General features: G+C 49.0%; 1 protein-coding gene across 12 annotated transcripts in view; it reads left to right on the top strand.

Annotated features, from left to right (window-relative positions):
- Positions 1-14,601, top strand: part of MYCBP2 (MYC binding protein 2) — a 311,532-nt gene that overhangs the window by 61,278 nt on the left and 235,653 nt on the right. For all 12 annotated transcript variants that reach the window (XM_029055680.1, XM_029055702.1, XM_029055705.1 and 9 more), the window contains exon 3: positions 1,735-1,950. In XM_029055680.1, the coding sequence (XP_028911513.1) occupies positions 1,735-1,950 (216 nt within the window). The remainder of the gene's footprint in view (positions 1-1,734; positions 1,951-14,601) is intronic.

Genomic DNA, 14,601 nt, shown 5'->3' with positions numbered 1-14,601 from the left:
CCCTTCTGTTCCATGGGCTCCCAACCCATCTCTTCCATTACTCCCCTTCATTCCTTCAGGAGCGCTGCCTCAATCTACTTCCACTGTCATGAAGTCACCCTTCTGCCCTTGTCGGCCTTCTGTGGAGGAAAGCCTGCCCAAATTTAATCTTTCCAGACCTGTGAGGGATCCTTTTCTTAAAATGGTATTTGTTAAGCGCTTGCTATGTGCCAGCACTGTACTGAGCATTGAGATAGATGCCCGGTAATAAGGTTGGACATGTCCGTCTCTCACCTGGGGCTCACAGTCTTAATCCCCATTTTAGAGATGAGGGAACTGAGGCCCAGAGAAGTGGAGTGACTTGCCCAAGGTCACACAGCAGACAAGTGGCAGAGCCGGGATTAGAACCCAGTCCTCTGACTCCCAGGTACGGGCTGTATTCACTAGGTCACACTGCTTCATTTGGCTACCCTAGCCACTACTTTCTTGACCATCAAACAAATACTCCTCACCACTGGCTTTAAAGCACTTAATCATCTTGCCCCCTCATACCTCACTTCACTACTCTCCTACTCCAACCCAGACCACACACTTGGCTCCTCTGATGCTCACCTTCTCACTGTACCTCCATCTTATCTAACTCGCCGCAGACCTCTTGCCCACATCCTACCTCTGGCCTGGAACGCCCTTCCTCCTCATATCAGACAGATAATTGTTCTCTCCCACTTCAAAGCCTTATTGAAGGCCCATCTCCTCCAAGAAGTCTTCCCTGACTAAGCCCTCCTCTTCTCTTCTCCCACTCCCTTCTGCATCACCCTGACTTACCCCCTTCATTCATCTTCACTCTGATCCCCACAGCACATACTTATTTATGTATATTAACGTCTGTCTCCCCTCTAGACTGTGAGCTCATTGTGGGCAGGGAATGTGTCTGTTGTTATATTGTACTCTCCCAAGCGCTTAGTATAGTGCTTGGCACACAGTAAGCCCTCAAATACGATGGAATGAATGAAAAAAATCAGGATCCTCCCTGGCAAACAATTTTCCAGCTTTGTAAAGACGGTTGAACGAATGGAAAAAATGGGGATCCTCCTCAGCAAATAATTTTCACGCTTCATAAATATTGGGGTCAGACCAAGATGTTTCTGAGTAATTAGTGCAAGGTTGTCATGGGTATTGTCTTAAAAACGAATGAAATGAGGAAACACCGCTCGTAGGAATTTTCATGGGAGGAAGGCCCGAAGCAGGGAAGAAATCAATGGGATGAAAGTTTCTTGAACGTCTTGGCCGGCAGGGTTTTCTAGCGTCATTAGCCTGCTGCTGTTAAAGCCAAATCTATGAGAGAGAGAGAGAGAGAGAGAGACAGAGAATATGTTATCGGGAGGAAAATGCAAAGTGAATTTATTTAGCCATTTCCTCTGACCTACTCATGCCACTGAGCTGTGTATAACCCTCCTGCCTGTGCCATTTCCAGAACCTTTAGCCACTGGACGATACTGCAGTTACCCCCCAGCACATTGTTGTTGACAGTGCTCTGTGCACAGATAATGTGTCTACCAATTCTGTTCTATTGTTTGCTTCCAGGCCTCAGGACAGTGGTCTGCACAATGCAGGCGCTCAATAAATACTCCTGATTGACCAAATTACGACTGAAGGGTTAGGTTTTGAAGGTGGGGAGAGTGGTGCCTTTCTCTCCGGATATAGAGAAGGAAGGTCATTTCACTGTTGAATGAAAAATATCGTTTTGCTTTACAGACTGAAAATTTAGAGAATGCAGCCATCATACCAGATATCAAACTCCATAGCAACCCTTCGGCTTTCAACGTCTACTGCAATGTCCGCCATTGTGTTCTGGAGTGGCAGAAAAAGGAAACGTCCTCGGCGGTAGCATCGAAAAACTCCGCCCAGAGCGGCGACTCGGACAGCGACGAAGAGGAGGAATCCAAAGAGCCTCCCATCAAACTTCCAAAGGCAAGTACCTTGGGTTTGGCATTTTGGTTTTATGGTATCTGTAAAGCACTTACCATGTGCCAAGTGCTGTACTAAGCGCTAGGGTAGATGCCAGCTGGGCAGGTTGGTCACAGTCCCTGTTCCGCATGGGACTCGCGGTCTTCATCCTCATTTTTCAGATGAGGCAGGTGAAGCCCAGAGAAGTGAAGTCACTTCCCTAAGGTCACACAGCAGACTAGTGGCAGAGCTGGGATTAGAATCCAGGTCCTTCCGACTCCCGGGCCAGTGCTCTATCCATGAGGCACACCGCTTCTCCGGTTCTCTTAAAAAATCGAGTTGCCTCATAGTATAGTATCTGCGTTCAACAGGGAGGGAGCGTTAATTCATGGAGGGGGGCACGAGCGTGACGTTTCATACTGCTCCCAAGAGTGTCAAAACGTCTGAGCTCCCAGATTTAGTCTCACTTGGATAAATTGTTTCCAGAATGACGCGTCGATTCAAGTAGTCTATGGAGGCCTCGGCACCTTGTTTTCAAATCCTTAGGCGTCGGCGTCTGTCGATATAACCGGAAGGTGCTGTATGTGTGCTTTTTGAAATGTCAAGGGATCAGGAGCATTGTTCCCCTTTTACATTTGGAGAAAGTGATGCACAAGACAATTTCGAGTTGGCGAGTGTCACGGAGTGAGTCACTCCAAGATCTGGGAATAGCTCCCAGTTAGATCTCCTGACTGTCCCAGAGTGCTTTAGATCCACTCTGCCCCCAGCGGGCTGGGGTCTGATCACTGGGGAATTGCTTCTGATGAAATCTGTTTCCTCAGGACCGGAGAGAGAGAGCACAGCGAGGTGACAGAAGTCTGTGTTAAGCGAGTTGCGTGGCCTTCTCAACTGTTAGTTCCTGTCTGCTTTCTCACCAGTTAAAGGAGAGGGTTTCATTCATTCATTCAATAGTATTTATTGAGCGCTTACTATGTGCAGAGCACTGTACTAAGCGCTTGGAATGTACAAATCGGTAACAGATAGAGACAGTCCCTGCCCTTTGAGGGGCTTACAGTCTAATCGGGGGGGACAGACAGACAAGAACAATGGCAATAAATAGAATCGAGGGGAAGAGCATCTCATTAAAACAATAGCAAATAAATAGAATCAAGGTGATGTACATCTCATTAACAAAATAAATAGGGTAAAGACAGTTTCTTCTATATTGTACCCAAGAGAAGACAGTAGGGTAACCTTTTCTAGATCCTTGCCTAATGTGAGTGAGCAATCACACTGCAAGACAGCCGCCAAAAAGGGAAGTTGTAGCCTGTGATCTCCTCCCTTGCATTCATTTATTTATTCAGTCATATTTATTGAGTGCTTACGATCCTTCCTAAGTCCTTGGGAGAGTACAGTATAACAGTAAACAGGCCTAGTCCCTACCCACAACAAGTTTACAGTCTAGAGGGGGAGACAGATGTGAATAAAAAGAAATTACAGATATGGACATAAGTATGTGCATAAAAGGAGCAAGTCAGGGCGACACAGAGGGGAGTGGGGGAAGAGGAAAGGAGGGCTAAGTTAGGGAAGGTCTCTCGGAGGACATGTGCCTTCAGTAAGCTTTGAAAGGGCGGGGAGAGCAACTGTCTGTGGGATTTGAGGAGGGTGAGCGTTCTAGGCCAGAGGTGGAATGTGGGCGAGGGGTCAGCAGCGAGATAGACGAGATCAAGGTAGAGTGAGAAGGTTGGCATTAGAGGAGTGAAGTGTGTGGCTTGTAGTAGAATAGCCACCCTCCTAATCCTTCACCCCCTTCCCCTGTCCCGTACCCACTCCGGCCACGCCTCTTGCCTCAAATCCCCTTCCCAGGTTCAGAGGGGAGGCCTGACAGCTTGGCTTGATCCTTCCTGGGCTGCTCCACTTTCGCACTGTCCATCAATAAATCAAGCAGTCAGTAGTGTTTATTTGGTGCTTACTATGCACAGAGTGCCGTACTGAGCGCTTCAGAGAGTGTAATACAAGAGAATTAGTGGACACTTTCCCTGCCGACAAGGAATTTACAGTCTAGAGGGGGAGACGGACATTAATATGAATAAATAATTCATAAGATGTAATATAAAACTATATACCTAAGTGTGGTGGGGTTGAGAATGGGGCACATATCAACTGCCTGGAGATCAGAGGTCCAAGTGGCATAGACGACACATTACGGGGTGGCGTCAAAGGACAGGGACTGTCTCCATCTCTTACCAATTTGTACATTCCAAGCGCTTAGTTCAGAGGTCTGCACATAGTAAGCGCTCAATAAATACTATTGAATGAATGAATGAGGAGGGGGCTTCATTGGGGAAGGCCTCTTGGAGGAGATGGGACCTTAAGTAAATGCTTTGAGGGTGGGGAGGGCGGTGGTGGTCTGGCTTGTATGGAAGGGGAGGGAGGGCCAGTGATGGTCAGGGGGAGGAGGCAAGCAGTTGTCGGCGGTGGGACAGACGAGATGGGGGCACAGTGAGTAAACTGGCGACAGAGGGCCTGGCTGGGCTGGGAGATCAGTGAGGTCAGGTAGGAAGGGGCGAGCTGAATGAGTGCTTTCAAGTGCACATCAGTTAATTGGTCAGTCATATTTATTGAATGATTACTGTGTGCAGAGTACTGTACTAAGCTCTTGGGAGAGTACAGTATAACCACTCACTCCCATTGCCTATCAGAGGTGGGCTCTCAGAAAGCCCATCCCGCTTCTTCACACAGCTCTCTCTGGCTGTTTAGCGGTGATCCTTGAAGTGGTCGCCGATCGGTCGGCAAGTGTTCATTAATCAAACACCCATAGCAGGCGTAGAATTGTAGCAATCAGCCATCTCCTCCAAGAGACCCGTAGACTCTGACCAGTAAAGCCTAGCCAGCAGAGTAAATGTGATTGCCCCTGAATCCTTTTTGACCCCTCCTCCAACAGAGAAGCCGTGTGGCTTAGTGGATAGAGACGGGCTGGGAGTCGGAAGGACCTGGGTTCTAAAGCCGGCTCTGCCACTTGTGTGACCTGGGGCAATTCACTTCACTTCTCTGGCCCTCAGTTACCTCATCTGTCCAATGGAGATTAAGAGTGTGAGCCCCATGTGGGAAAGGAACTGTGTCCAACCTGATTGTTGTATCTATCCCATCACTTAGAACAGTGCTTGGCATATAGTAAGGGTTTAACATATATCATCATTATTATTATTATTATACTTTGCCTCTCCATAGTTCCACCTCTGACATCACTCTGGGAGGTTTGGGCGTGATCCTAAGGGATGTCTGCTAATTTTCACTCCTCCTCCTGGAGATAATTACTACGGTATTCATAAATGCTTACTATGTGCAAAACATTGTACTGAGTCCTGGGATTGAAATTAGGATTGTGATTGAGAAGCAGCATGGCCTAGTGGATAGAGCATGGGCCTGGGAGTCGGAAGGACCTGGGTTCTAATTCCGACTTTGCCACTTGTTAGCTGTGTGACTTCGGGCAAGTCACTTCACTTCTCTGTGCCTCAGGTACCTCATCTGTAAAATGGGGATCAAGACTGTAAACCCCACGTGGGATAACCTGTTCATCTTGTATCCCCCCCAGTGCTTAGAACGGTGCTTTGCACATAGTAAACATTTAACAAATGCCATCATTATTATTATTATTACTACAGCTATTATTATTATTATTATATACCAACATATCAGATACAGTGTCTGACCCACATGACAGTCAGTCTAAGAGGGAGGGAGAGCCAGTATTTACCACCATTATGCAGGTGAGGTAACTGAAGCTCAGAGAAGTTAAGTCAGGGTCACAGAGCAGGCAAATGGTGGAACCAGGATTAGAACCCAGGTCCTCTAACTTGCAGGCCCGGGCCCTTTTCACTAGGCCCCTCTGCAGTTAGCAGGAGAGGATTCATTCATTCATTCAATCATATTTATTGAGCACTTACTGTGTGCAGAACACTGTACTAAGCGCTTGGAAAGTATAATTCAGCAACAAATAGAGAAAATCCTTAGCCACCTATGGACTCACAGTCTAGAAGGGGGTAGACAGACATCAGAACAAGTGAACAGGCAATCTTTGGCTGCTGCGGGGGCCCATGAACTCATTTGAGGATTCCTATCTCAGGGATAAGAACAGGAGCCGAGATGTCCCAGGAAGGGGAAAATTGTTCCAGGCACCGTCACGTGTCTTCACTTCTGGATTACTTCTAGCCGGCTCCAAAGAGCAGATTGGCTAGCTTTGGCTGTTGCCTTGCTCAAAAAACTATAGATTCAGCCCCTTTGGTCCCTCCTCTGGGGAGCAGCTTGAGAGCTCTTATATATACCTCCCCTAGCCCTTAATGAATCAGTCCACGATACTTATTGGGCACCGTGTGCAGTGCACTGGACTGAGCATTTGGGAGAATCCCGAATAACAGAGTTGGTAGACATGTCCCCTGCCTGCAAGACTGGGATATTGTACTTCCCAAGCGCTTGGTACGGTGTTTTGCACACAGTAAGCGCTCAGTAAATGCGGTTGATGGAATGAGTGAATGAACGGGCTTTCAGCCTAGAGGTGCCCCTATGTTAACCATCCAATCAGTCAGTCACTGATATTTACTGAGCGCTTACTGTGTGCAGAGCATTTTACTAAGCCCTTGGGAGAGAACAGTACTGCAGAGTTGGTAGGCACGTTCCCTGGCCACAAGGAGCTTACGGCCTAGAGCGGGAGACAGCCGTTAATATAGATAGATGAATTACGGATTTGTTGGGCTGAGGGAGGGGTGAATCGAGGATCCACATCCAAATGCAGAGGCACCAAGAAGAGAGTGGAGAAGGGGAAATGAGGGTTTAGTTGGGGAAGGCCTCTTGGAGGAGATGTGCTTTTAGGCTTTGAAGTTGGGGCGAGTGATCGTCGGTCGGATGTGAAGAGGGAAGACATTCCAGGCTAGATGCAGGATGTGGATGAGAGGTCGGTGGTGAGATGGATGAGATGGAAATACAGTGAGCAGGTTGGCATTAGAGGAACGAAGTGTGCGGCCTGGGTTGCAGAAGAGCAGCGAGGTGAGGCAGGAGGGGGCAAGGGGATGGAGGGCTTTAAAGCCGAAGGTGAGGAGTTGCCGTCTGAGGAGGTGAATGGACAACCACTGGAGCTTTTTAAAGAGTGGTAAGACAAGAGTGCATGGATTGGAGTGGGGAGAGACAGGAGGCAGGGAGATGAGCGAGGAGGCTGATGCAGTAGTCCAGGTGCGATAGGATAAGGGCTTGGAGCAGCGTGGTAGCTGGTGTGGATTTTAGTGATGTTGTGAAGGTAGAACCGACAGGCTTTGGTGACACATTGAATATATAGGTTGAATGAGAGCTGCATCGAGGATAATGCCAAAGTTATGAGCTTGTGAAACAGGGAGGGTAGTGGTATTGTCCACAGTGATGAGAAAGACGGGGAGGTTAGGGTTTGGATAGGAAGGTGAGGAGTTCTGTCGTGGACATGTTTATTTTGAGGTGTTGATGGACTTCCTGTTAGAGATGTCTTGAATGCAGGAGGAAACTTGAGACTGCAGAGAGAGCGGTCAAGGCTGGAGAGGTAGGTTTTGGGAATTGTCATTATGAGAAGCAATGTAGCTTAATGGAAAGAGTGGGCCTGAGAATCAGGGGACCTGAGTTCTAATCTTGGCTCTGCCGCTCGTTTGCTGTGTGACCTCCACTCTACCGAGACTGCTCCAAATGTCACCCAAGACCTCCTTCTTGCTAAATCCAATGGCTCCTACTCTATCCTTTCATTCATTCAATAGTATTTATTGAGCGCTTACTATGTGCAGAGCACTGTACTAAGCGCTTGGGATGAACAAGTCGGCAACAGATAGAGACGGTCCCTGCCGTTTGACGGGCTTACGGTCTAATCGGGGGAGACGGACAGACGAGAACAGTGGCAATAAACAGCGTCAAGGGGAAGAACATCTCGTAAAAACCGATGGCAACTAAATGGAATCAAGGCGATGTACAATTCATTAACAAAATAAACAGGGTAACGAAAATATATACAGTTGAGCGGACGAGTACGGTGCTGTGGGGATGGGAAGGGAGAGGTGGAGGAGCGGAGGGAAAAGGGGAAAATGAGGCTTTAGCTGCGGAGAGGTAAAGGGGGGATGGCAGAGGGAGTAGAGGGGGAAGAGGAGCTCAGTCTGGGAACGGCTCTTGGAGGAGGTGATTTTTAAGTAGGGTTTTGAAGAGGGAAAGAGAATCGGTTTGGCGGAGGTGAGGAGGGAGGGCATTCCAGGACCGCGGGAGGACGTGACCCGGGGGTCGATGGCGGGATAGGCGAGACCGAGGGACGGTGAGGAGGTGGGCGGCGGAGGAGCGGAGCGTGCGGGGTGGGCGGTAGAAAGAGAGAAGGGAGGAGAGGTAGGAAGGGGCAAGGTGATGGAGAGCCTCGAAGCCTAGAGTGAGGAGTTTTTGTTTGGAGCGGAGGTCGATAGGCAACCGCTGGAGTTGTTTAAGAAGGGGAGTGACACGCCCAGATCGTTTCTGCGGGAAGATGAGCCGGGCAGCGGAGTGAAGAATAGACTGGAGCGGGGCGAGAGAGGAGGAAGGGAGGTCAGAGAGAAGGCCGACACAGTAGTCTAGCCGGGATATAACGAGAGCCCGTAGCAGTAAGGTAGCCGTCTGGGTGGAGAGGAAAGGGCGGATCTTGGCGATATTGTAGAGGTGAAACCGGCAGGTCTCGGTAACGGATAGGATGCGTGGGGTGAACGAGAGGGATGAGTCAAGGACGACACCGAGATCGCGGGCCCGAGAGACGGGAAGGATGGTCGTACCATCCACGGTGATAGAGAAGTCCGGGAGAGGACCGGGTTTGGGAGGGAAGATGAGGAACTCAGTCTCGCTCATGTTGAGTTTTAGGCGGCGGGCCGACATCCAGGTGGAGACGTCCCGGAGGCGGGAGGAGATGCGAGCCCGAAGGGAGGGGGAGAGGACGGGGGCGGAGATGTAGATCTGCGTGTCATCTGCGTAGAGATGGTAGTCGAAGCCGTGAGAGCGGATGAGTTCACCGAGGGAGTGAGTGTAAATGGAGAACGGAAGAGGGCCAAGAACTGACCCTTGAGGAACTCCAACAGTTAAAGGATGGGAGGGGGAGGAGGCTCCGGCGAAGGAGACCGAGAATGATCGGCCAGAGAGGTAAGAGGAGAACCAGGAGAGAACAGAGTCCGTGAAGCCATGGTGAGATAAGGTATGGAGGAGGAGGGGATGGTCGACAGTGTCAAAGGCAGCAGAGAGGTCAAGGAGGATCAGAATGGAGTAGGAGCCATCGGATTTGGCAAGAAGGAGGTCACGGGTGACCTTAGAGAGAGAAGTCTCGGTAGAGCGGAGGGGGCGGAAGCCAGATTGGAGGGGGTCTAGGAGAGAATGGGAGTTAAGGAATTCTAGGCATCGATTGTAGACGACTCGTTCTAGGATTTTGGAAAGGAAGGGTAGTAGGGAGATAGGACGATAACTGGAGGGGGAAGTGGGGTCAAGAGCGGAATCCTCCTTGACCTCTCAGCTGCCTTTGACACTGTAGACCATCCCCTTCTCCTCCACACCTTATCTCACCTTGGCTTCATGGACTCTGTCCTCTCCCGGTTCTCCTCTTATCTTTCTGGCTGTTCATTCTCGGTCTCTTCCTCCCCCTCCCATCCTCTAACTGTAGGAGTTCCTCAAGGGCCAGTTCTTGGCCCTCTTCTGTTCTTCATATACACTAACTCCCTTGGTGAACTCATTCGATCCCACGGCTTCAACTATCATCTCTATGCAGATGACACACAAATCTACATCTCCTCCCCGGTTCTCTTCTCCTCCTGCCTCCGGGACGTCTCTACCCGGATGTCTGCCTGCCACCTGAAACTCAACATGTCCAAAACTGAGCTCCTCAACTTCCCTCCCAAGTCCTGTCCTCTTCCTGACTTCCCTGTCACTGTGGATGATACGACCATCCTTCCCGTCTCTCGAGCCCGCACCCTTGGTGTCATCCTTGACTCGGCTCTCTCATTCACCCCATTCACCACATACGTCACCAGTACCTGCCGGTCTCACCTTTATAATATCGCCAAGATCCGCCCTTTCCTCTCCACCCAAATCGCTATCTTACTGCTACAGGCTCTCATAATATCCCAGCTGGATTATTATGTCAGCCTTCTCTCTGATCTCCCTTCCTGGTCTCTCCCCGCTCCAGTCTATTCTCCATTCCGCTGCCCGGCTCATATTCCTGCAGAAATGCTCTGGGCATGTCACTCCCCTTCCTAAAAACCTCCAGTGGTTGCCTGTCAACCTCCGCACGAAACAAAAACTTCTCACTCTCAGCTTCGAGGCTCTCCATCACCTTGCCCCCTCCTACCACTCCTCCCTTCTTTCTACTGCCCACCCCGCACGCTCCGCCCCTCTGCCGCCCACCTCCTCACTGTCCCCCATTCTCGCCTATCCCGCGTCGACCCCTGGGCCACGTCCTCCCGCGGTCCTGGAATGCCCTTCCTCCTCACCTCCGCAAAACTGACTCTCTACTCCTCTTCAAAGCCCTACTGAGAGCTCACCTCCTCCAAGAGGCCTTCCCAGACTGAGCTTCCCCTTTTTCCTCTTGCTGCCTCTCTGCCTCTCTGCGCCCCCCTTCACCTCCCCTCAGCTAAGCCCCCTTTTCCCCCCCCTTTCCCTCTGCTCCTCCCCCTCTCCCTTCCCCTCCCCTCAGCACTGTGCTCATCTGCTCATTTGTATATATTTTTATTACCCTATGTATTTTGTTAATGAGATGTACATCCCCTTGATTCTATTTATTGCTATTGTTTTTGTCTGTCTCCCTCAGTTAGACTGTAAGTCTGTCAATGGGCAGGGATTGTCTCTATCTGTTGCCGAATTGTACATTCCAAGTGCTTCGTTCAGTGCTCTGCACATAGTAAGTGCTCAGTAAATACTATTAAATGAATGAATGACCTTGGGCAAGTTAATCTGTGCCTCTGTTACCTCATCTGTAAAATGGGAATTAAGATGGTGAGCCCCACATGGGACAGGGATTTTGTCCAACCTGATTAGCTTGTGTCCTCCCCAGCGCTTAAGCTGGTGCCTGGGTCATAGTAAACACTTAACAAATGCCATTTAAAAAAAAAAAATCATCTGCATAGGGGTGGTCATTGAAGCCAGGAAGCAGTTTTCCTCTTGGTCTTTCCGGGAGCTCATTTGCTGCCATAGTTACAGCTGCTCCATCTTTGTGGCTGATTCCCACCTCTGTGCCTCTATCCGTCACCGCTCATCTGACCTGCAGTCATGCATTTTTTCCTTTTTGTATGTCATAACCAACTCCTCAACTCCATGTGTCAAAAACAAACTAATGATAATTATTATGGTATTTGTTAAGCACTTCACTATGTGCCAGGCACTCTACTAAGCACTGGGGTGGATACAAGCAGGTTGGGTTGGACACAGTCCGTGTGCGGCTCTCAGTCTCAATCCCCATTTTACAGATGAGGTAACTGAAGCCCAGAGAGGTGAAGTGACTTGCCCAAGGACTCCCAGCAGACAGGTGGTCGAGCTGGGATTAGAACCCATGACCTTTTGACTCCCAGGGCTTTGATCTATCCTCTATGCCGTGCTGCTTCACCTTCTCACCCCTCCATAATTCACTCCTTCCTGCCCACTTTCGCAACCATGGTGTAGCGGAAGCAGTGTGGCACAGTGGATAGAGCCCAGGCCTGGGAGTCAGAAGATCATGAGTTCTATTCCCGGCTCCGCTACTTGTCGTCTTTGTGACCTTAGGCAAGTCACTTCACTTCTCTGTGCCTCAATTACCTCATCTACAAAATGGGGATTAAGGCTGTGAGCCCTCCATGGGACAGGGACTGTGTCCCGTCGGATCTTCTTGTATCCACCCCAGTGCTTAGTACAGTGTCTGGCACTTAGTAAGTGTTTAACAAATACCTTTGCTATCATTATTATTATCTGAATCCTCCCCATCCCAGTAGCTTGTTATCTTGGTGTCATCCTTAGCTTCAGTTTTGTTTAGCTGTCACATTGTTAGCTGCCAAATCCCTCCAGTTTTTCCTGTGCCACATTTCCCGGCTCAGTCCCTTTCTCTCCACCAGGACTGGTCCCACCCTAGTACAAGCTCAGGTCTTGTCATGGCCAGCTTACTGTAGTAGCCTCCTCACTGTTCTCACAGCCTCCAGCCTCTCCCTCCTCCAGTCTGTACTCCACTCTGTATCATCTTCCTCAAGCACTGTACAACCTACGTTCTTTCTTCTATTCTCCTCAAATCCTTCACTGGTTCCCTATTTCTCCTAGCAATCATCTTTCTACAAAAATCCTTCATGACGTCACCCATCTCCTCAAAATCTCCAGTGTTTGCCTATCCACCTCTGTATCAAATAAAAACTCCTCATCATTGGCTTTAAAACACTCCATCTCCTTCCCCCATCCTACTTCACCTCGCTCCTTCTACAGCCCATACTTTGCTCCTCTAGTGCTTACCTTCTCACTGTGCCTCGGTCTCACCTGTCTCGCCACCGACCCCTGGCCCACATCCTGCCTCTGGTTGGAACTCCCTCCCTCCTCAAATCCAACCGTGACTCTCCTCTCCTTCAAAGCCTTATTGAAGGTACAACTCCTCCAAGAGGGCTTCCCAGACTGTCTCACTTTCCCTCATCTCTCCCTTCTGCTTCGCCCTGATTTCCTCCCTTTTCTCTCTGCCCTTCCTCGACCCCACAGCGCTTATGCATATATCTGTAATTTTATTCATCACATTGATATCTGTCTCCCCACCTTCTAGACTGTGAGCTCATTGTGGTGAGGAAATGTCACTATGTATTGTTATATTGTACTTTCCCAAGCGCTTAGTGCGGTACTCTGCACACAGTAAGCGTTTAATAAATACGACTGAATGAATGAACAAACGAATAAATAATCAATCAACAAAAACCTCTTATGGCTTCCAGGCTGCTCACTCTCTGGCTTCAATCTGTTCTCTTCTTTTATTTCCCAACTCACTGTCTTGGTTTCTCATTCATTCAGTCAGTCGTATTTATTGAGCGCTTTACTGTGTGCGGAGCACTGTACTAAGCATTGGAAGGTACAACTTGGCAACAGAAAGAGACAATCCCTGCGCAACAGCGAGCTCCAAGCCAACCGTCTAGTTTAACTTGCTCTCGATTCTGCTGCCTCTGTCCACTCCCTCACCCAGTTTCTCCTGCTGGGAACTCCCCCACCATTCACACATCGGACAGAGCACAGTTCTCCCACATTCAAATCCCTCTTAAAATCTTACCTTTCATTCATTACAGTCGTATTTATTGAGTGCTTACTGTATGCAGAGCACTGTACTACTACTACTAATAATGATGGTATTTTTTAAGTGCTTACTATGTGCCAGGCACTGTTCTGAGTGCTGGCGTAGATAGATGGTAATCAGGTTGTCCCATGTGGGACACACAGTCTTAATCCCCATTTTACAGATGAGGTCACTGACGCACAGAGAAGTTAAATGACTTGCCCAAAGTCACACAGCAGACAAGTGGTGGAGCCGGAATTAAAACCCATGACCTCTGCCTTCTAAGCCCATGCTCTTTCCACTAAGCGATGCCGCTATGCTTGGGAGAGTACAGTATAGCATTAACCCAAAACATCCTCTGCCCACCACAAGCGTACAGTCTCCAACAAGCCTTCCCCGCTTCATTTCCTTGAGCCACATCATCCCTATAGCCACATTTAGCCTGTACGAACTTCTCTACCTCCTCCTTACACTCACGTTTCATTTCTTTTCGATCATCCTACTTGCAAATGTTTTTATATTTTTCTCCCCCATTAGAGTATAAAGCTCCCCGAGGGCAACGAGCGGGTCACTTTGTTAATCTGTACTTTCCGAGCACCGAGTACAGAAGTACGTTGTCCTTCTTTTGCCTTGATTCTTTTGGTTTCTGGAGCACTGGCCCTCAGGACTCTTTTATTTATTTGCATTGATATCTGTCTTCCCCGCCCACAGACTGTGATCTTGTTGTGGGCAGGGAATGTCACCGTTTATTGTTGTATTATACTTTCCCAAGCACTTAGTACAGTGCTCTGCAAACAGTAAGCACTTAATAAATACGAGTGAATGAAAGAATGACTACTATAATCAGAACCCGGGAGGAGTTGGTGAAGAAGGTGGAGAAGAAGGGTTACAGCTAATGCAGTGGAAGTCTAACCTCACCAGAATTACTAATTTGTTACATTTTGAAGCCCTCCCTCCTGGGATCGTGTTGAATGCTCATTTATAAGTTTCACCCTCAGTATCTCGTGGCTAGGTGGCACTTGTCACTCTTCTGCTGGCTCGCCTCTCCCACGGTTAGGCAAGCATCGGTTGGGGAGATCAACACTAAGATTACACTGTGGTGGCCCCCTCTTTGCTGTCTTGGGTTCCCAGCCCTAAGGTGGGAAGATTAGGTTTCCTGTTGTCGAACACGGAAGACCCGCTTCAGCCTCAGGGCTCCTGGGCTGGTTGGAGGATTTTTCTCTGGCCATTCCTCCGGATTTAGACAGGGACGCTCTGCTCATCGGTGAGGTCCAGGCACCGAAGTTGGGATTTTCGAAAACTTTTTTACATAGACATTTTCTTGGATTTCCATAACCATGTATTATCTGTATTGTAATTCTGTCAATTTAACGAGGTCTTCCGCTCGCTCGATTGATTTACTTATTTCATACCAGTCAGTGATATTTGTACTC

Source organism: Ornithorhynchus anatinus, chromosome 2 (assembly GCF_004115215.2).
Source record: "Ornithorhynchus anatinus isolate Pmale09 chromosome 2, mOrnAna1.pri.v4, whole genome shotgun sequence".
Taxonomy (NCBI): Eukaryota; Metazoa; Chordata; class Mammalia; order Monotremata; family Ornithorhynchidae; genus Ornithorhynchus; species Ornithorhynchus anatinus.
The sequence above is the reverse complement of the archived record's forward strand: the minus strand, read 5'-3'. Positions and strand labels throughout refer to the sequence as shown.